This window comes from Gigantopelta aegis, chromosome 8, assembly GCF_016097555.1.
Source record: "Gigantopelta aegis isolate Gae_Host chromosome 8, Gae_host_genome, whole genome shotgun sequence".
NCBI lineage: Eukaryota > Metazoa > Mollusca > Gastropoda > Neomphalida > Peltospiridae > Gigantopelta > Gigantopelta aegis.
In genome coordinates this window covers 56,069,407-56,090,982 of record NC_054706.1, presented here as the reverse complement: position 1 = coordinate 56,090,982, position 21,576 = coordinate 56,069,407, and the positions used below count along the sequence as shown (strand labels likewise).

Here is a 21,576-nt window from a genome sequence, read left to right as displayed (position 1 = left end):
TCACAAAGACAACGCTCAGAATGAAGTCTTTCTTATGGGTTGATAGCTTTCAATTACCTTTCTTTTTTTTCTCTTTTTTTTTGCCCTTCTTGTAGAAAGTCAACGGTTTAGATTTTTCAGCACCTGAGTGTAGTAAGTATTGTTGGTTTAATTAAACAAACTCTGTTTCATTAACATCGTTGACATATGAGAGGGCTGTTGTTAATGATGTTTCATGCTGCGCTGGCCACTTAATGTCAAAACAGACAATCAAAGATGCGAAGCCTAAAATCGTGGAATTGTAAGCTATCATTACCATTTAGAATGTCAAATCGGTGAACTGTAATTTATAATTTTCATTCTCAAAAGATAAAAATTTAAGATTCAAAACCCTTGAACGTTAATCTGTAATTACTATACTCAACAAATAAACTTATTTGCAGCCAAAAGGAAAAAAAAGATAATAAAAATAATAAATGCAAGAGAAAACACTGTCGAACGTCCAAGGAAAAGCGTTTAGTTTTAAAGCCGCTAAACCTAGTTATTAGGTAGTGTAAAATATACTCCACAAAATTAATTAATATATATTTTCGGCATTTGTCGTTAAATATGGCAACCCCCCCAACACACACACACACACACACACACACACACACACACACACACACACACACACATCAAAAGCTTCTTCCTTTGTAAGGCGTCGACTTTGGGTCCCGTTCTTAATCTTAATGAGGGTCGCGACGTAGCCCAGTGGTAAAGCGCTCGCTTGATGCGCGGTCGGTTTTGCATCGATCCCCGTCAGTGGGCCCATTGGGCTATTTCTCGCTCCAGCCAGTGCACCACGACTGGTACATCAAAGGCCGTGGTATGTGCTATCCTGTCTATGGGATGGTGCACATAAAAGATCCCTTGCTGCCAATCGAAAAGAGTAGCCCATGAAGTGGCGACAGCGGGATTCCTCCTTCAATATCTATGTGGTCCTTAACCATATGTCTGACGCCATATAACCGTAAATAAAATGTGTTGAGTGCGTCGTTAAATAAAACCTTTCCTTTAATGTTAATGATTTAAACAACACTTCAGAGCGATCAAAATGTCAAGTATTATTACGAACCAATGTGTAATGAATCCTAATCGAATGCGCATTTCGGTAGTTTTGCAAAATGAACGATAAACACACACCGTGTGCAAAATGAACGAAAAACACACACCGTGTGCAAAATGTGTGTGTGTACCGTGGAACAGGAAGGAAATGTTTTATTTAACGACGCACTCAACACATTTTATTTACTGTTATATGGCGTCGGACTTATGATTGAGGATCACACAGATATTGAGAGAGGAAACCCGCTGTCGCCATTTCACGGGCTACTACTACTCTTTTCTAGACTTTACTTTGTTTTATTGTGATACCATCTCGTATCCTTCGGAGTCGGGCCTGTCCGCACCAGTATACCAACCTATGACCACTGGACTATAACCTAGTCTGATTCTCTCTCTCGTTCAGACGGATCCGGCTTCTCAAGATCTGAATTTCAGCACAGCACTACACCTTCAACGTCTATTGACTGTCAATCTAGGGGTTTTCTTGACGGGATGCAACCCATCTCGTCCCTACAAGCTGTGCACCCTAACGGCCTTAACGAGGCCACTCACGTGGACATATAGATCGGACTTTAAACTTTTAGACCTTCGTTCAAAAGTTTATGTCGAAATTACTTTCTTTTTTTAATATTGTTAAATAGTCCGATTCTCTCTTCTTTCTCTTATTTATTTTTGGACTGTCCTTCTAAAATGCTCCAAATTATATAAATATTCGACGGAGCAGTCAATTCATTTTATTTTTGGCTTGTAACTTTTTATTTATTTTTTATTTTTTTAATTCTATTAACTTTTTTTTACTAATTGCTATTTTCAAAATTCTGCTCATTTTCAACTCTAAACCTCCCCCCCCACCCCCCCCTCCATCGTATCTAATTTCGTTTTGACCACCCGATCTAATCTAGCGACCAAATTTAATGAGTAGAATTTTCTTTATTAATTATATTAGAGATGCGCATCAAAATTTTAATGGCTCACTATTTAATTTTTGGATGTAAATTTCAAAATTGTCCGCTTAATTTTTTTCTGACCTGGGACAAGCCCCTGGCTATCCAGAGACAGGCCCCGGGACGGACATGCTCGAAACTCTAGTGGTATATGAGCATGTAAAAATTATTCGCACTCGCATTCAAATCAAGACATCAACGATTGGTACTTGTTTCGTTTACAAAATATCATGAAAATAGAAGATTTTATCGTTCTAAATTAATCCTTTAATTGGTTAACTAAAGGCTTATTTGCAAAAGCAATACATGTCTACAGATTTCGCAGACATCGGTAGCTCGAACAGCATGTGGCAAAGTCGGCTCACTACGAAATCAAGGATTCTAAATGGATGTGTGTGTACTGCCAATATGCTACGGTATCTGTGATTATGTAATGTCGTTGTATATATATATATATATATATATATATATATATATATATATATATATATATATATATATATATATATATATATATATCGCCAAAATTATGAGTTCACTCACATTAACATTTTTAAAAAGTATTAGTTTCGTACAATTCTACTATAATTATTATTAAGTTGTGCGGCTTTCGATAAACTGTAATCTGTCTCAACAAGTCAAACTTTTTTAGTGTCAGTAAAGCTGTTATGAGCAATAAAATACAAAAACATCTGCACGATGTGCCAAAGATAGTTTCACGTGATTTGGATTTTAAAAAAACAACAAAAACCCACATTTCAATGCAAATAAAAACTGTTAATAAAATTTCAGTTATTTTTCTCTCTGCATTCTCAATACTTTAATGACACATTTTATCTGTACAAGCATTTGTAGCATTTGTAGAGCAATAAAACAAAAAACCCCACAAAAACACCTGCTCGATGTGACAATGGTACGGGCAATTTACGATACGATACGTATATACCGATACATGGCGTAGCCAGGGCCAAAATTCACAAAACATCGTAAGCCTAGTTTTGCACGTAAACGTAAATATACGACTGAATCACAGTTCTTATTACTATTATGGTTCAACACATATAGTTAGAAGAACACATATTTCACGTTCTTTTGTCTTTAAAATACTCCAGCTTCCGTAATCATGTAATTTCCTGCGTGAAATTGATGCCAAACACGTGTAAACACACGACCGGTATAACTGCTAGTGGCAGACGTAAACTTACGATGTTTAGTGAAATGGGCCCAAAGTGTGTGTGTTAGTGTGTTAGTGTGTGTGTGTGTGTGTGTGTGTGTGTGTGTGTGTGTGTGTGTGTGTGTAACCAGGGGGAGCCTTTACCGTCTATGAGTCATGTTATGGGGTGACAGGTAAATATAAACGGTAAGGTGGGGGGAGGGGGACGTGTGTGTGTGTGTGTGTGTGTGTGTGTGTGTGTGTGTGTGTGTGTGTGTGTGTGTGACCAGTCTCGGTGGTGTCGTGGTTAATTTAAGGCTGGTAGGTACTAGGTTCACAGCCCGGTACCGACTCCTACTCCAGTTTTAACGAATGAGTAGGTGTAAGACCACTACACCGACTTCTCTCTCACTAACCACTAACACACTGTCCTGGACAGACAGCCCATTTAAGTGATTAGGTTAATGTCGTTTCAACCAGTGCACCACAACTGGTCAAAGGCCGTGGTATGTGCTGTTCTGTCTGTGGGAAAGTGCATAATATGAGTGCATTAGACATTTTTTTTAGCGGGTTTCCTCTCAGGACTACCTGTCAGAATTACCAAATGTTTGACATCCAATAGCCGATGATTAATTAATCAATCAATGAACTCTAGTGGTGTCGTTAAACAAAACAAACTTTTAACACGAAAATACGTATAAATGAAAATTAATGAAAAGTGATGATATGGGGGGGGGGGGGGGGGGGCGCATTGGACCATATCATCATCCTCGGGGCTTCGCCAGTCAGTGTATTGCGATGTAAACTATGGCAATGTAAAACTATACCGGTTTTTTGTTTGTTGCTATTAAATTTACACATCACTTGCAATGTCTTGCTCATGTTACCAACTTTAGCCAATCGAATGTCTCTCTGGTCGTCTGTGCTTTTTGCAGCTATTTAAATTAATCTTTCTGTCCAGGATACAGACTTTCTTGAAAGTACAATGAGAAGTCTGACATATATCATGGAAACAGAGCAGCGCAATTTATGACTTGTATTTAATGGCAAGCTGGTAAAAGGTGTCTATGATTGTCTGTTGACATCCTATAGCCGATGGTTAATAAATAAATGTATTTAAGTGGTGTCATAAAAAACCCCCCAACTTTAACAGACTTTAACAATGATTGTCTGTTGTGCATTATATCGGGAAATATCTTCACGTCTACCATAATACTTTATAAAAAAACCCAATAGTGTAATAACCCCATTGAAAAAGCTTCTTTGCTAAAATGTCATGCTTTTCTTTCTTTATTATTATTTTTTTATTATTTTATTTTATTTTATTTTATTTTATCTTATTTTATTTTATTAAATTTATTTAAAGGTACATTCCTAAGTTTGCTGCGTTGTAAAAAATCAACAATTTGGATGTAAAACAAATCGGCTGTTGATTGCGCGAACCGTGCACGAGAAAACAAAGTGAACGGAATTTGAAGCATAACGCAGTTAGGGACGTTGACGATACACATTATTAATATTATTTAAATTATTTTCCTCTGTTATTAATTATAATTTTATTTGTCACAAATGAGATTTGAAAAAAGAAGAAGAGTACTTTCCATGAAAAAGTAAGGTGCATATAACATCGTTTCTATAAGTTTGTTCACAAGTTACACATTCAGAAATTCTTCAGATATTTTGACTGGTTTTCTACGTCATGTTCAAACTCTTTTCGTGCTGCATAAAAAAATATAATAAAAATTCCTGAGATCCTGGTGTAGATAAATCAGATGATCATCTTTGAATATTTTGTTTAAATTGTATACACGATCGTAACGTGTTGTCAGCAAACTATTACGTTGTTTTCAAATAAAGTGCGTTACAAGTTGCACAACAAAACAAAAAGTGTAACAATTTAGATTTCTTTTTACTGTGATATAATTTATTTGTTAAAATTTCACTTCGGTCTGTTTTCATGGTGACCATATTATCGATGACGTAATGATTTGCTTAACGACTCCACTAGACCACGTTGATTTATTAATCATCGGCTATTGGATGTCAAATATTTGACATATATAGTCTCAAGAGAAGAAAGCCGCTACATTCTTCCATTAGTAGCAAGGGATCTTTTATATGCACTATCCCACAGACAGGATAGCACATACCACAGCCTTTGATGCACTGGCGGGGGCGGAACGTAGCCCAGTGGTAAAGTGTTCGTTTGATGTGCGATCGGTTTGGAATTGATCCCCGTCGGTGGGCCCATTGGGCTATTTCTCGTCACAGCCAGTGCACCACAAGTGGTATATCAAAGGCCGTGGTATGTGCAATCCTGTTTGTGGAATGGTGCATATAAAAGATCCCTTGCTACTAATAGAAAAATGTAGCGTGTTTCCTCTCTGACCATCAAAAATGACCATATGTTTGACATCCAATAGCCAATAATTAATAAATCAATGTGCTCTAGTGGTGTCGTTAAACTAAACAATTTTTTTTTTTGATGCACTGGCTCGAACGAGAAATGGCTCATAAATATATACTGAAACAAAAGAAGTTTAGCAATTTCGGTAAATGTACTTAAATAGAAAGAAAACTCAAGTCAAGACACTGAATGCATATTTTATCAGTGTAAGTGACAGTTGATTTTCTGTACAAAAGGTAATGCTAACTGCAGTGGCGGATCCAGAAAATCCATTGGAGGGGGCAATGACATGAGGTGGAATGCCAAGGGAACTTTAGGGGAGGTTTGGAGGGGGATCGTAAAAAATGACAATTAATATATAATAAAAATATAATTGTCGCAAAATTTAGGGAGGGGGCGGGCCCCTGCCCCTCTCCTAGATCCGCCTCTGTGACTGTATATGTCACGTCATTGAATGCAGCTTCTATTTTAAACTACAATGCAGTAGTATCAAATTACTGAACTTTTCTTTTTTATTATTAGTACATTACGTCGTACGACTTTTAAAACTATTCACCTCTGTTATATATACCTTATGAGCATTTCTACTGTAAATAAAAGTGGTTACGATTCACGAAGCAATAATAATAAAAAAACCCAACAACACAAAAACATCTGCACGATGCGACAAGCTTATCTATCATGCTGCACCTACCCCATCTGGAGGCATTGCCTACTTATGCGTATTTAACGAGCTTTTAATGTAACCGATTCCGGAACGAGGTGCGCTCGAACGCGATCCGTCCTTACAGATTTTCCAGAGGCCCCGTAGCTTTTTTTACGGTCATTCACTGATCATTTAATTCCAGATAAGTCTTAGCCGGTGGTCATTTAACTCCGTGACCACTACTGTCGCTCATTAAGTCAAAAGTAACAGCTTTAACTTGTGAGATTAAGCGATTATTAACGGCCGATTGCCGCCGCCATTTTGATTAACGCCCCTGCGCGTGCGCCACGCGACTGGGAGACAGAGACACGCGCCAGCATGTTCCCGACACGGTGTGAATAAAAGTCGTGATTTATGTTATAGCCGAACCGCGGTGGTGTGATTCTCTGTGTATAAATGACAACACATATCCTTTTTTTTTTCTCTTTTTTTTTTTACCCATGGCGGATATGCTTGAAAACATTTGAGTGATTAAATTAATTTTCCGAATCACTGGCCTCGGCAGCGTAGTATTGGTAGAGGGACTGTATCGCTGTTGCACAATGACAGGAATTAGTTATTAATTTTTGTTTTTAAATGTAAATATTATACCTTGAACAATATGCCAACACGAATTAAACCAAAATAATTTCACATACTAGCAGAATTCGAGGAAAAAACAGAAGAAAAAAAGAAAAAAAAAAAAGAAAGAAAGAAAGAAAAGAAAGTAGCCGACAATTTGGACATTTTTACCCCGGTTTGAAGACAGTTTCCATAAATATTTCAGGCATGAGAGGTTGGGTAGGGTGGGGGTGGATCAGGACTTGTGGTCCAAAACTATATACATGAGATTAAAAAAACAGTTAAGAAAAGAAAAGAAAAGAAAAGAAAAAAGAAAACAAGTGTTTTGCGCATACATATAAACACTTTAAAATGAGTAAGCTGTGATGGGTGTGGGGAGGGTGGGTAGGGTCGAGACTCCCAAAACTTCCCCTGGATCCACAACTGTATTCTGACGAAAAGGACCATGCGCATTCGTAGTCGGTGAAAATAACGTCGTTCGTTGTTCGCGTACGGAATCAAATCCACATTCGCTTTCGAAAGGTGGAACAAATTCCCTTAGGTGAATCACTGAGATTCGGATACGAATCTAAGAGGTGGATGCTTTACAATGCTATACTTTGGAGGGGACGGGGCGTAGCCCAGTGGTAAAGCGCTCGCCTGATGTGCGGACGGTCTAGGATCGATCTCCGCCGATGGCCCGTTGGGTTATTTATTGTTCTAACTACTGCACCATAACTAGTATACCAAAGGCCGTGGTATCTGCTATCCTGTCTGTGGGATAGGGCATATAAAAATATCTTGCTACTAATGGAAAAGTGTAGCGGGTTTCCTCTCTTAGATTATGTGTCAGAAGTAAAAAATGTTTGACATCTAACAGCCGATAATTATTAAATCATTGTGTTCTAATAATGTAGTTAAAAAGAATCTTGAACTTTTTGCTATACTTTGGACTACTGTACTCCAACATGCTGTATCCATCACTGAAGATTGAGCGTATTATTAAGACATGGGGTTGTTTAGCATACATATACATATTAGCCGATTCATCACAATGTAAAATTATCATCTAAGGTGTTGCACCTGGCCGTTTACGACAGGTGGTCCCTTCAACAACGTCGACTGCATTCTCCTTCTCAAAGTTGTTAATTCAAGTCACGAAGCGAAATAAATTTTTCCGCCAGTCTTCTTTGTTGTGAATGACCTATACTTTGTGTAGCAAATCTCAAATGTTAAGTGCTTGTGCGGTAATAAAGACAAGATAAATAAAACAGTTTCAAAGGCAAGTCAACTGAACAGTCACATCATCAACATTTAAAGCGCCATTTACACGGTATTTCTTTGTAGTAATGATTTGAATTTGAAGGAAGGAAATGTTTTATTTAACGACGCACTCAACACATTTCATTTACGGTTATATGGCGTCGGACATATGGTTAAGGACCACACAGATATTGAGAGAGGAAACCCGCTATCGCCACTCATGGGCTACTCTTTTTGATTAGTAGCAAGGGATCTTTTATATGCATCATCCCATCATCAGCTTTTGATATACCAGTCGTGGTGCACTGACTGGAGCGAGAAATAGCCTAATGGATCCACCGACGGGGATAGATCCCAGACCGACCGCGCATCAAGCGGACGCTTTACCACTGGGCTACGTCCCGTCCATCGATTTGCTTTTGAAAAAAAGGTTTGTTTTGTTTTACACGCCACTAGAGCACATTGGTTAATTAATCATCGACTATTGGATGTCAAACATTAGGTAATTATGACAAATAGTCCTAGAGAGCAAACCCGTTACATTTTATTTCCATTAGTAGCAAGGGATCTTTTATATGCACTATCCCACAGACATACCACGACCTTTGTTATACCAATGACGTGCACTGGCTGGAACAAGAAATAGTCCAATTGGCTTTTGTATGTCAAACATTTGGTAATTCTGACATATAGTCTTAGAGAGGAAATCCGCTACATTTTATTTCCATTAGTAGCAAGGCATATTTTATATGCACCATCCCACAGGCAGGATTGCCCATACCACGACCGTTGATATACCAATCGTGGTGTACTGGCTACAATGAGAAATAACCTAATCCTAGACCGATCCCCCATCAGGCAAGCGCTTTACCACTAGGCTACGTCACGCCCTGAACTTTTAATGACGACATCTTCAAATTATTAGACTTGTGCAGGGAGCTTTGGCGAGTTCAGAGATCAGCACGGGTATTCCCGAACAGGTGGTTCTGGTTTTGTATAAACGTAGTTCTCTATCCCGATTCAAAGTAGAAAGACGTCGAATCATTTGTGAAAGAGAAATATTGAAATTTATTAATGTGGAAGGTCTCCTGCTGTTATTTTTATTCTTAGATGATCTATTGAATGTAACAGTCAAAGCAGGCAGGATTAGTTATGGATCACCACTGTTACAATTTCCAACAGTCACCCTTCTATTCAAACCGATCAAAGTCTTAAGGTATAGAAATCGCTTTTATTTTGGCCATAATAGCCTTTTAGTGATTGTTACTGTCGTGTTTCTTATCTCGCAGAGTGAAGTGGTTTAAATGTTTGCAGTGCCATTGTACTAATGTTTTTCGAAAAATCGATGTCACCACTTCGTCCAAATATCTGATAGGTTCGCGTATGGATACAATACTAGTCGTATAAATGTTTTTGCTGCTGTTAGCCGTTGCTTGCTGTACATCCCTAAGATACATAGTAAAATCAAGCTTACGATTATTATTTGCCATGTTTTCAAATATTTACCTATAGGTCTAAACGGACTGTCCTTAGTTTGTTGCCATTGTCAACATGTTGCCAACCAACAGAGACATGTTACGGTAGTATTAAATCAAATAGCTTCCGGCTGGGTTAAAGTTCGAGGTGTACCGAACTTTTGATAGAGAAGTTAACACCACAAGTCCTGTGATTGTTGATACATGTGTGTGTGTCGGTGTTAAAATTGTTTTAGTTTCATCTGAGCCCAAAATGTATGCAATTTTATTTCATCTAGTACCACTGTGTTAAGTAGCGTTCTGCTTGAAACATGTATGGAGTACCTGTAAACAAAAGTACTAAAACATTACGCGGAACTAGGGTAGTCATAAACGCTACTCATTGTCTCTGAAATGAGCAGCTTGACCCCTATTTTTTCTGATTCACTTTCACTTTCAGGGTGAGAGGTAATAGTATTTATATCCGTGGTGTTTATGTCCATTGATACGTTGCAGGTAGGAAGGGAGGAAGGAAGGAAATGTTTTATTTAACGACGCACTCAAAACATTTTATTTACGGTTATATGGCTTCAGATATATGGTTAAGGACCACACAGATATATAGAGAGGCAACCCGCTGTTGCCACTTCATGGGCTACTATTTTCGATTAGCAGCAAGGGATATTTTATATGCACCATCCCACAGACAGGATAGTATGACCCACGGCCTTTGTTACACCAGTTGTGGTGCACTGGCTGGAACGAGAAATAGCCCAATGAGTCCACCGACGGGGATCGATCCTAGTTGCAGGTAGGAGTAACAGTTTTAGCCACATATGTTACTATTGTCGTCTATGGGATTTGATTTGGTAGTATACACCCTAGATTTTAAATTCGTATTTTTTTCAGTATAAATTATCAGTGTCTGTATATTAAATGTGTTTCTAATCGCCCTAGCTTTTGTACTAGGTCATACTTCGTTTACTTCCTATTGTATATATATTTTTTTTTTCGCGTACGTATAAACTCAATGGGAGGCCAAATCCATTATGACTGCCATAAAGTCACTGAATGTACACGACATTGATATTCTAAACAAGAAACTATATTTAGTATGTAATGTTAGTCGTTAAACGGCTTCACCCCTAGTGCTGGAGAGAATCCTCAAATTCGGGGAAAAACGATAGAGATATTCGTGCAAAAATGTGTTAATCTAATACCTTTTCACCATGTATTTCCATCATTTTACCCGCAACAGTAGTTGTAATCCACTTAACCATACGCAGTGATTCGTTTTAAACCCAATACAGCTGTTTGGTAGCAATTCCAATATGAATAAATGTTGTTATCCAGATTCGGGCATTTTCGTTTAACTCAGACTAAAACCAGTCTGTCCCCTCGTCCCCGCCCCCTACAAAAATAGGAGCCCATACGCCTATGGGCAGAAACAACTTACACTGGCAGTCAACTCGGGATATTATATTTAAGAATAGAATCATCAAAGCCATGTAGTTATGAAGAAAAAGACACAACTGATTTTAACTAAAAGTTTGTATGGGAAGTATTTATCTTGCATATCACAACCCGTAAGGGGCGGACGTAGCACAGTGATAAAGCGTTCGCCTGATGCGCGGTCGGTCTAGGATTGATACCCGTCGATGGACCCATCCGGTTATTTCTCCTTACAGCCAGTACTTTACGACGATATATCAATAGCCGTCGGTGGGCCCATTGGGCTATTTCTCGTTCCAGCCAGTGCTCCACAACTGGTGTAACAAAGGCCGTGGTATATTCTATCCTGTCTGTGGGATGGTACATATAAAAGGCCCCTTGCTGCTATTCGAAAAGAGTAGCCCATGAATTGGCGACAGCGGGTTTTCTCTCTCAATATCTGTGTGGTCCTTCACCATATGTCCGACGCCATATAACCGTAAATAAAATATGCTGAGTGCGTCGTTACATAAAACATTTCCTTCTTTCCTGTGGGTAGATGTACTACACCGGCTTCTCTCTCACTAACCACTATATATAACAACTAACCCACTGTCCTGGGCAGACAGCCCAGATAGCTGAAGTGTGTGCCCAGGCTAGCGTGATTGAACGTTATAAGCACGAAAATAAGTATGAGAAAAAAGAATAAAGAATGGTACACCTGGCAAAAAAGGGGGAAATAAACCATCCCGTCCATCAAAGATCAGACTTCCGGACGAGCGCCGATCAATAGAATCTCAAGCCCTATCGGGATTAACTCATTGTGATATCTCTCAACCAGAAAAAACTTTACGACTGTCTCGTTATTAAAATTTCCGTATCTGATAAAAGGAATTAACGGTTATTAACCTCAAAGGAGCATCTCTATTTTAGGATGTGATTTAGGATGACACAGTTTGTTTGTGTTTGAAGGACAGCAATCACAACAGAGAGAAAAAAACCCCAAACAATCCTGTTTTAAAAAAAAAAAAAAATAGTTTATGGTTTAGCAACGCCTAGCTTAATTGACAAAAGCAGAAACAAAATCTATAAAGTGTGCCAGTATGCACTAGGCGGAAACACGTTAAGAAAAAAGACTGTCACTAGTTTTTGTTGTCACAAATGACTAATAATAATTTAGGTATCGGTTTTATTGCGAGTGGTATAACGTTGTGGCGTTTGCTGTCTAGTTAGATTATTTATCACAGATATCCTTATCCTTATTAAAGAAAAAAAGAAATGTTTTATTTAACGACGCACTCAACACATTTTATTTACGGTTTTATGGCGTCAGACATATGGTTAAGGACCACACAGATTTTGAGAGGAAACCCGCTGTCGCCATTACATGGGCTACTCTTCCGAATAGCAGCAAGGGATCTTTTATTTGCGCTTCCCACAGGCAAGATAGGACAAACCATGGCCTTTGTTGAACCAGTTATGGATCACTGGTCGGTGCAAGTGGTTTACACCTACCCATTGAGCCTTGCGGAGCACTCACTCAGGGTTTGGAGTCGGTATCTGGATTAAAAATCCCATGCCTCGACTGGGATCCGAACCCAGTACCTACCAGCCTGTAGACCGATGGCCTGCCACGACGCCACCGAGGCCGGTCCTTATTAAAGAGATTAACCTGAGATTTCAAGTTTTAAGATTTATTAAACAACACTCAGACACACAGTGTGTTGCTTTTGTAAGATGTTTTCGACTAATTGAGCCTTTCAACGAAAACTATTGCATATTCAATACATTTTGTTGTTTAGAACCCAGAATTAATTTAAAATATTTTAAAAAACATTTTTATTTCTCTACGAAGTTTTAAATTATACTAATCTTCATTTTTTAATTGTACTGTATTTTTTTCAAAAGCTCTTTACACTGATTTTGCATAATTATATAATTTAATTTTTATTTTTAATGTAAATAATTATATTCATATATGCTCGAGTAACCGTGAACCAGCCTACTAACCGGAAATTGCATCTACCCATGCGCATTGTAATGTGCGATCGATTTGATAAAATAATATTTTACCATATTCAATTTACTGTCGAAATCAACCAACAAATGTTTATAACCATGTCAATTTTTATTGTGAAGAGACTAAATGCAAGCCGTAGTTTAAAGGGACATTCCTGAGTTTGCTGCACTTTTTAAGATTTTATCGACTAACAGAGACTTTTTAACGATTGTAATTACATATCAAATATATTTTTCTGCATAAATATTAGTGGCTGTATATTAAACGTGTTTCTGATCGTTCTAATATTTGTACTAGGTTAAATTTCATCTTATTTCCTAAAATATTGCTTTTTCGTACGTACGAAATTATTTAAAGACAAAATCCAGTTTGGGCTTCTTACAAATATTAAGACGACCAGAAACACATTGAATATACAGACACTGATATTCTAAACAAGAAAATATATTTAAATATGCAAGTTTAATCGTAGAACTATTTTATTAGTCGGAAACATCTTAGAATGCAGCAAACTCGGGAATGTCCATTTAATGTTCACATTCTTCAGATCCTCCCATAAATCAGGCTATTGTTTTTCAAGAATGACACGCGTCACGTCTTGTCACCAAAACTGTGAAGCAGACGAGCCTTTGGCAAAAGACATGTTTTATTTAACGACACACTCATCATATTTTATGTACGGCTATATGGCGTCAGACATATGGTTAAGGACCACACAGATATTGAGAGAGGAAACCCGCTGTCGCCACTTCATAGGCTACTCTTTCCGATTAGCAGCAAGGATCTTTTATATGCACCATCCCACAGACAGGGTAGTACATACCACGCCCTTTGATATAGCAGTCGTGGTGCACTGGCTGGAACGAGAAATAGCCCAATGGGCCCACCGACTGGGATCGATCCCACACCGACCGCGCATCGAGCGAACGTTGTACCACTGGGCTACATCTGCCTTTGGCAATGACAGCGGTGTAAAACTATCGCTTATTTAGATTTGTTTAATATTGCACATCATTTAATATTGCGGTACGGTGCGTAATGGCCGCCATGTATACATTTTTCTCTGCATAAAAATATTTGTATGCCTACTTATCTTTTTTAAAATTTATTTGTGCAGTTTATTTTTTCAGATGTTTTTATTTCAATAAAAAATATTCCGATGTTAGGATTCACGCGTCTGCAAATTCCTTAAAAACAAGTCATATGCAAATAAACCAGGGTATTTATTTATTTCAACTTATTTTCGTGCTTATATCCAATTAAGGTTCAAGAACGCTGTCCTGGGCACACACCTCAGCTATCTAGGTTGTCTGTCCAGGACAGTGAGTTAGTTATTAGTTGGTTAGTGGTTAGTGAGAGAGAAGTGGGTGTAGTGGCCTCACACCTACCCATTGAGCCCTTAAGAACTTGCTCTGGGTTGGAGCCGGTACCGGGATGCGAACCCTGTACCTACCTACCAGCCTGTAGTCCGATAGCTTAACCACTGCGCCACCGAGGCCGGTTTTATGGGGTAGCCCGGTTCACGGTTTTTCACGATACTGACCTTTGTTAGACACTCATTAGCCGTCATATGTGTTTTTTCTTTAAATTAAAAAGCTGCTTTCTGGTAATAGGAACATCTGAAGTAGAGATCACTAGACCAATGGTGGAAAAAGGGTGCGCACAGTAAAGTATTTACAATTGGATGACTTTCCTGTCTGTGGGACGGTGCATAATAAAAGATCTAGCCGCTTGTATCGCTAAAAGGGACATTCCTGAGTTTGCTGCATTGTAAGATGTTTCAGACTAATAAAATATTTCTACATTTAAACTTACATATTAAATTTATTTTCTTGTTTAGAATATCAGTGTCTGTATATTCAATGTGTTTCTGGTCGTCTTAATATTTGTAAGAAGTCCAAACTGGAATTGGTCTTCAAATAATTTCGTACGTATGAAAACAAAATATTTTAGGAAATAAAATGAAATTTAAATTACTACAAATACTAGAATGATCAGAAACACGTTTAATATACAGCCTCTAATATTTTATGCAGAAAAATATATTTGGTATGTCTCTGTTACATCTTAAAAATTGCAGCAAACTCTGGAATGTTCCTTTAAGACTATAAATCAACATTGCCAAGTGTTTGACATCCAATAATCGATGATCAATGTGCTCTAGTGGTGTAGTTAAACCTAAACCAGTTTTAACTAACTTTTCAACGAGATTTCTTACCATGTGGAACAAACAACGAATGTTTTGAACGTGGGGTGGGGGGTGGGGGGGGGGGGTTGTGAGGTGTGTCATACGGGTCTGTTTCATTTATGTTCAAGTAAATATTTACGTCCCAGTCAGTCTGAGGTGCATGGGTAGAAGAATCGAATTCTCTGATGGGGTTCCTCCCCCGCTGCGGGCAGTGCTTCACGATTGTTATATCAAAGGCTGCGGTATGTGCTGTCCTGTCTGTGTGAAAGTACATATAAAAGATAGCTTGCTGCTAATGGAGAAATGTAGCGGGTTTCGTCAGATTACGTGTCGCAATGAACAAATGTTTGACATCCAATAGCCGATGATGCATAAATCAATGTACTCTGGTGGTGTCGTTAAACAAAACATACTAATTACCGAAAAAAATGACTAAAACTGCAGAAAGAAGTGTCGTAAATCTATCATCAACTTTTTTCATGTTGAAAAAATATTTTGAAAGACATAAATTAATATTTTTACTAATAGAAGGACGTGTGATTGATTTCATTTGTTTTAGGTTTTAATTTTTTAAAACACTAAATTATAAATAACAGTAACCAAAATGTTAACTTTTCCCTTCCACCACTGACTGAAAATAATAGACAGATTATGCCAGAAAAATAATTTAAGCATCTACTTCATACACTTAAAGGTGCTATGTCAAAGTTGCAATAATGGCGTTTCCCGCCAAAAATATTTATTAAGTTTTGCTTTAAAACATAAAGTATATACCTTCAGCTCTATGTCTAAATTTTTTTACAAACAAATAATTATTTTTACTGGTAAAAAACTATTTAAGAGAGAAATCTTGTTTGTGCCATACGCATTAACTAGTGACGACACTGTTTTATGCGTACACATTCAACACACTAAGTTTCCTCAGAAAAAAGATGGTAGCTATGCTATATTTAGCCACAAATTATTCGGGGAAACGCCTCTTGTTGTGCAATACAACACTTTAAAAAATACATTATTGTACAGTTAAATATGAAAAGATTATGCGTGGGATCGATTAATTTGTAATTATTGATTACAAATAAATGTGAAAATAATGAAATATTGTAGTTTCAACTTTGACATGGAATTTTGATTTAAAGGGACATTCCCGAGTTTGCTGCATTGTATGATGTTTCCGACTAATAAAATACTTCTACGATTAAACTTACATATTAAATATATTTTCTTGTTTAGAATATCAGTGTCTGTATATTCAATATATTTCTTGTCGTCTTAATATTCGTAAGAAGCCCAATCTGGATTTTGTCTTCAAATAATTTCGTACGTACGAAAAAAAGAATTTTAGGAAATAAAATGAAATTTAACCTAGTACAAATATTAGAACGATAAGAAACACGTTTAATATACAGCCACTATTATTTTATGCAGAAAAATATATTTTATATGTAATTACGATCGTTGGAAAGCCTCTGTTAGTCGATAACATCTTAAAATTTGCAAAAAACTCAGGAATGTCCCTTTAACTAACGCTATTGGCGTAGCTTTAAATGTACGGTTGTAACAATGCGGTACTAACACTCACTCACTCTCTCTCTCTCTCTCTCTCTCTCTCTCTCTCTCTCTCTCTCTCTCTCTCTCTCTCTCTCTCTCTCTCTCTCTCTCTCTCTCTCTCTCACACACACACTGTTATTTCGACAACTTTAAAAACGTGTTAATGCAAGTTTATGCATTATGCATTCAGCCGACTTCAAAAGCACAATGCCAAAAAGAGAAAACTCTAACCATCCACCCCTCAAACGACCACAACGAAACAATCAATCACAAATAAAAAAGTAAGTAAATAAAGGAAGGAAGACTGTTATTATTTTATATTTATTGTCGTAATTTATATCAAGATACGTGTACATGTATTTATAACAGATAAACATAGTTTTTAAACCACGGGTATGTGCACGCGTTGAAGTTAAACACAGATTTTATCTTCTTCATTAGTTTATAGTTATTATCTTAATTTATATATTATTCATATACATATATTTATAACAAGCACATTTCCTGTCTGTGGGATGGTGCATATAAAAGATCCCTTGCTTCAAATGGAAAAAATGTAGTGGGTTTCCTCTCTGAGACTATATGTCAAAATTACCAAATGTTTGACATCCAATAGTCGATGATTAATACATCAATCTGCTCTAGTGGTGTCGTTAAACAAAACAACCTTCTTTTTTTATAACAACCACACGTAGTTTCAAAACCACGTATAACACTATCTGCATGCATTGAAGTAACAGGGTTTTTTTTTTTTTTTTTTTTTTGGTCTACACATCAGTCAAGGGCGAATAAACCAAACTCCAGACTTTTCACAATGTCGTGAATAATATACAGAAATATAGTAAGCCAAAAAAAGAAAAGAAAAAGAAAAAAAAGTTGATTATTTTATATTTATTGCCTTAATTTATATTCATATACACGTACAACACTATCTGTGTATGTTGAAGTAACATATTTTTTCATCATCATCATCATCATCATCATCATCATCAACAACATCATCATCATCATCATCATCATCATAATCGTCATCGTCTTCATCGTCGTCATCGCCATCATCATCATCAGTCATAAGCATCATCAATCATCATCATCATCATTAGCCAAGGGCGAATAGACTAATCTCCAGACTTTTCACAATGTCGTGAATAATATACATAAATATTGTAAGCAAATTAAAAATTTTTTTTTTTATATTTATTGCCTTAAGTTATATTCATATACACGTACAACACTATCTGTGCATGTTGAAATAACACAGTGGGTGTATGGGTGTGGATAATTTATGGCACGCTTCCATCAGAACTGTTCAAGCACGCCTGTCGTGGGCACAACCTCTAACTTCGCCAGAGTTTTGTCCATGACAACGAGGGGGGGGGGGGGGAGGAGGAATAACACAGATATTATAATTTTTTCATCATCTTCATCATCATCATCAGTCAAGGGCGAACGGACTAAGCTGGAGATTTTTGACAATGTCGTGAGTGAGACGCCGCCGCACGAGATAGGCGCATAGCGGGACCACGCTTCGTGCCCGGCAGCCACTTGTTGGCGCGTGGCTGCCCATGTGCGACTTGCGATCTCATTGGGCGGTGAAAACCAGAGGGTCTTCATCTAAATTACAAAGGCACCGCTATGTTTAATGATAAAAGGTAGAGCCGTTCATTTCGATGTATCACAACAGGTAGTGCGAGTTATCGGGAAAGAGAGATTTCAATAGACTCTGGCGAAAACGGATGTAACGCGGAAGAGGGACATTCGCGAGCAGACGGCGTTTTCAGAAGGAGAGAGATAGAGGAGAGAGAGATTTTTTGTCTGTAAAAATTAATTGATATCTGTTATTGCTAATCAGAGTGCTGAGTGGGCAGTATGAATATAACGACTCTGAACGACCAGGAGTTGCACCAGAGGGCCAACTGCACGCGGTTTAAGAAGTGCGTGAATATTACCCTGGATTCGTCCATGCTGACCAGCAGGTTGACCATCAACACCCAGGACGGACAGTTCACAAGACCGAGACTCTCCTCCCTCGGAGAGAGCCCTCCGTCCACTCCCTGCACCCCGTGCACCCCATGCACCCCGCTGACGTCAGCTAGCTCCGTGGGCAGCGAGGGCCACTACTTCACCTTCTCGCCTCTGACCTTCCAAGAGGACGACAGCCTCGACGACGACCATTCCGGGAGTTGTTCGTGCAAGACGCCGTCACAGACGTCGTCACCAACGCAGACGTCATCGTCACCACCACAGACGTTATCGGCACCACCGACGTCATCGTCACCACCGACGACGCCGAAGGGTTCCTCGAAGAAGGCGAAGTCCAAGGTGACGAAAGTGGAGATGAAACGCAGACGGCTGGCCGCTAACGCCAGGGAGCGCAGACGGATGGACGGACTTAATGTGGCCTTCGACAAACTGCGAGCAGTGTTACCGGCCACGGTGGAGGACACGCAGTGGTCCAAGTACGACACCCTCCAGATGGCACAGACCTACATACAGGCGCTGAATGAGATCCTGTCCAAGCGGTAACTTATACAAGTTTCAAAGCTCAAGATCTTTCAAAAACTGTTTGGGAAACAAAAGAAGCATCCAGTGGCATAGGTTAAGTTAATCTGGAACATTGTTTAAATATTGGATAAACTATACTAAAACAGAGAGCATCTATTGGTATAGGTGACACACTTCAAACATCGTTGAAATCTTTGTTTTGACATTACCATAGTTTGACACCCAATAGCCGATGTATTTTTCGTGCTGGGGTGTCGTTAAACATTCATTCATTCATTCATTCATTCATTCGTTTAAATCTTGGATAAATCGTGAACATTGTACAAAAGAAGAAGCCTTCTGCGGTACAGGTTATATTCTTTAACCATAATTTAGGCCTGGGATAAACCACAGAAAACATTTAAATATTTTGTGGAGGATTCACACTTCAAACATTGTTCAAATCTTTATTTTTGAAAACAAAAATGGTATGTTAACCGTGACGACTTGAATAGACGTTTTCTACGGACGTTGAATGACATCTTTGCAAAGCTTGTGTTAAAAAGTGTTAACTTAATTAATTTATTCTATGGAAATCCCTCTGACTATTTAAAATCTTGGATTTCATTTTATGACTCTGGGATCAGTTTACCAATGTTAACTTTGAGGAAGTCTTCCAGGAAATGTATGCCTTACAAGAAGCCTTCGGGATCGATTACACATAATATTATTACCTGTTTAAGCTTTGGATAATCTTTGTTTGTGTACATATTCCAATTCTTTAGACACCTATTACCAAGCGATTCAGCTGAAGCGGTTCCCAGTCCTTACGAATGCAGTTTCTTTTTATAATCGACAAAGGATAAGACTTAACAAGTTCGAGACGTTAAGCGACATATCGTTTTCCTGAGAACATCAAACGTTTGACGACATGTCTCAAATGACACGCAGCATTCGCAGCCGTGATAAAGACGTTTCAAAAAGCACAATACTTTGTGAATGGATCCTTTTATCAGCCACGTCTAGACTCAAGACCTATGGTCCACGAAATAATTAAGAACACTGAGAAGGATGGCAGTTATATATAATCTCGCGTTAACAAACCCATAAATCAGATGTTTTCTACTGTCATAACTCTCAGTTCTTTGATTCCTGGACCATCCGATTATTTTCGTGAAACTGTTCCGCGTTGTCTTTTTAACTGCAGGTGACAGAAAAAAAAGAAACCAAGCAAAATGAGTAACAGCAGTAGAGGCAACAACAACGGTAGCAATAACAACAGCCGCAGCCGTGTACAATACAAGCGAATTGTAATGGCTAGAATTGTAAAAAAAAAAAAAACCATGAGAAGAGATTTTAGCAATAGCTCTATAATCGGGCTTGATTTAAACATAACTGAACAGTGAGGCACATTCACGAGTCTTCCGTCGACTGGTATCAAGTCATCTGTTCTAATGGATGCGCCAGTACAACAAAGCTGTGCGTGGTTAAGCTGCAACGGGAATCGGTTACTGCGCTGGTACAGCCAGGTGCATTAAAGAGCATATATTCCAATTGGACCGTGACTTTTGACGATCGATGAATTTGAATATACCTGTACATATCATGTTCGCTATATATTGTGTTTGTTAATATGGGCATAAAATGTCTCTGTGGTTGCCAAAACTACATATTGTTGTCACATACTAACTAAAGAAAGTAGGTATAACATTTTAATTCTTTTATAAAAAAGAGTGTTGGTGATGTTTACACCCCTTTATGTTGGTATGGTTACAGTTTTAATTTAATGTTATTATTATCTTGGAAACTATAATATTGTTTATTAATTGTGGATAAACTATACTGTTTATTAATACATGTATTGGATATTTTATCTATTGCATCATAACAGGGAGATAATAATGTGTTTTACGACACCCCAGCACATTTTATTCAACAGCGTTTTGGGGACCATCATATTATAATAATTGCATAATTTTGGACACTTGATACATACCGTTAGATAAGAAACCCGCTTCTGAAGCATAACTTACTCTTACTGGCTAACAGCAAGTGGTGTTTTGTATGCACTTTTCTCATATTCATGATAGCACAAGCTGAAGCATTTTGTTATACTAGAGGCGGATCCAGGATCTTGTAAAGGGGGGTGTATCACAAAATTCTAAGAAGGACAATTTGAGTTTGTCAAAGGGGCGTTCGGGTGGGGTGAGGGGTGATATGGGGTTATGCTGCGTTTTTAAGGCAAGTGTGATGTTGTATATTATGGATGATAAATTAAAACAAATAAAACAAAAGTCATTAAAAAGGGGACTTTAAACGGACCCCCTCTGGATCCGTCAATGGATCCTC

At 38.0% G+C, this 21,576-nt stretch overlaps 1 protein-coding gene across 1 annotated transcript; it reads left to right on the top strand.

Annotated features, from left to right (window-relative positions):
• Positions 1-18,448: 18,448 nt before the first annotated feature.
• Positions 18,449-21,393, top strand: LOC121379419 (protein atonal-like). Its single transcript, XM_041508030.1, has one exon. The coding sequence runs from the start codon at positions 18,613-18,615 to the stop codon at positions 19,267-19,269; it is 657 nt and encodes a 218-aa protein (XP_041363964.1). The 5' UTR covers positions 18,449-18,612; the 3' UTR covers positions 19,270-21,393.
• Positions 21,394-21,576: the final 183 nt, after the last annotated feature.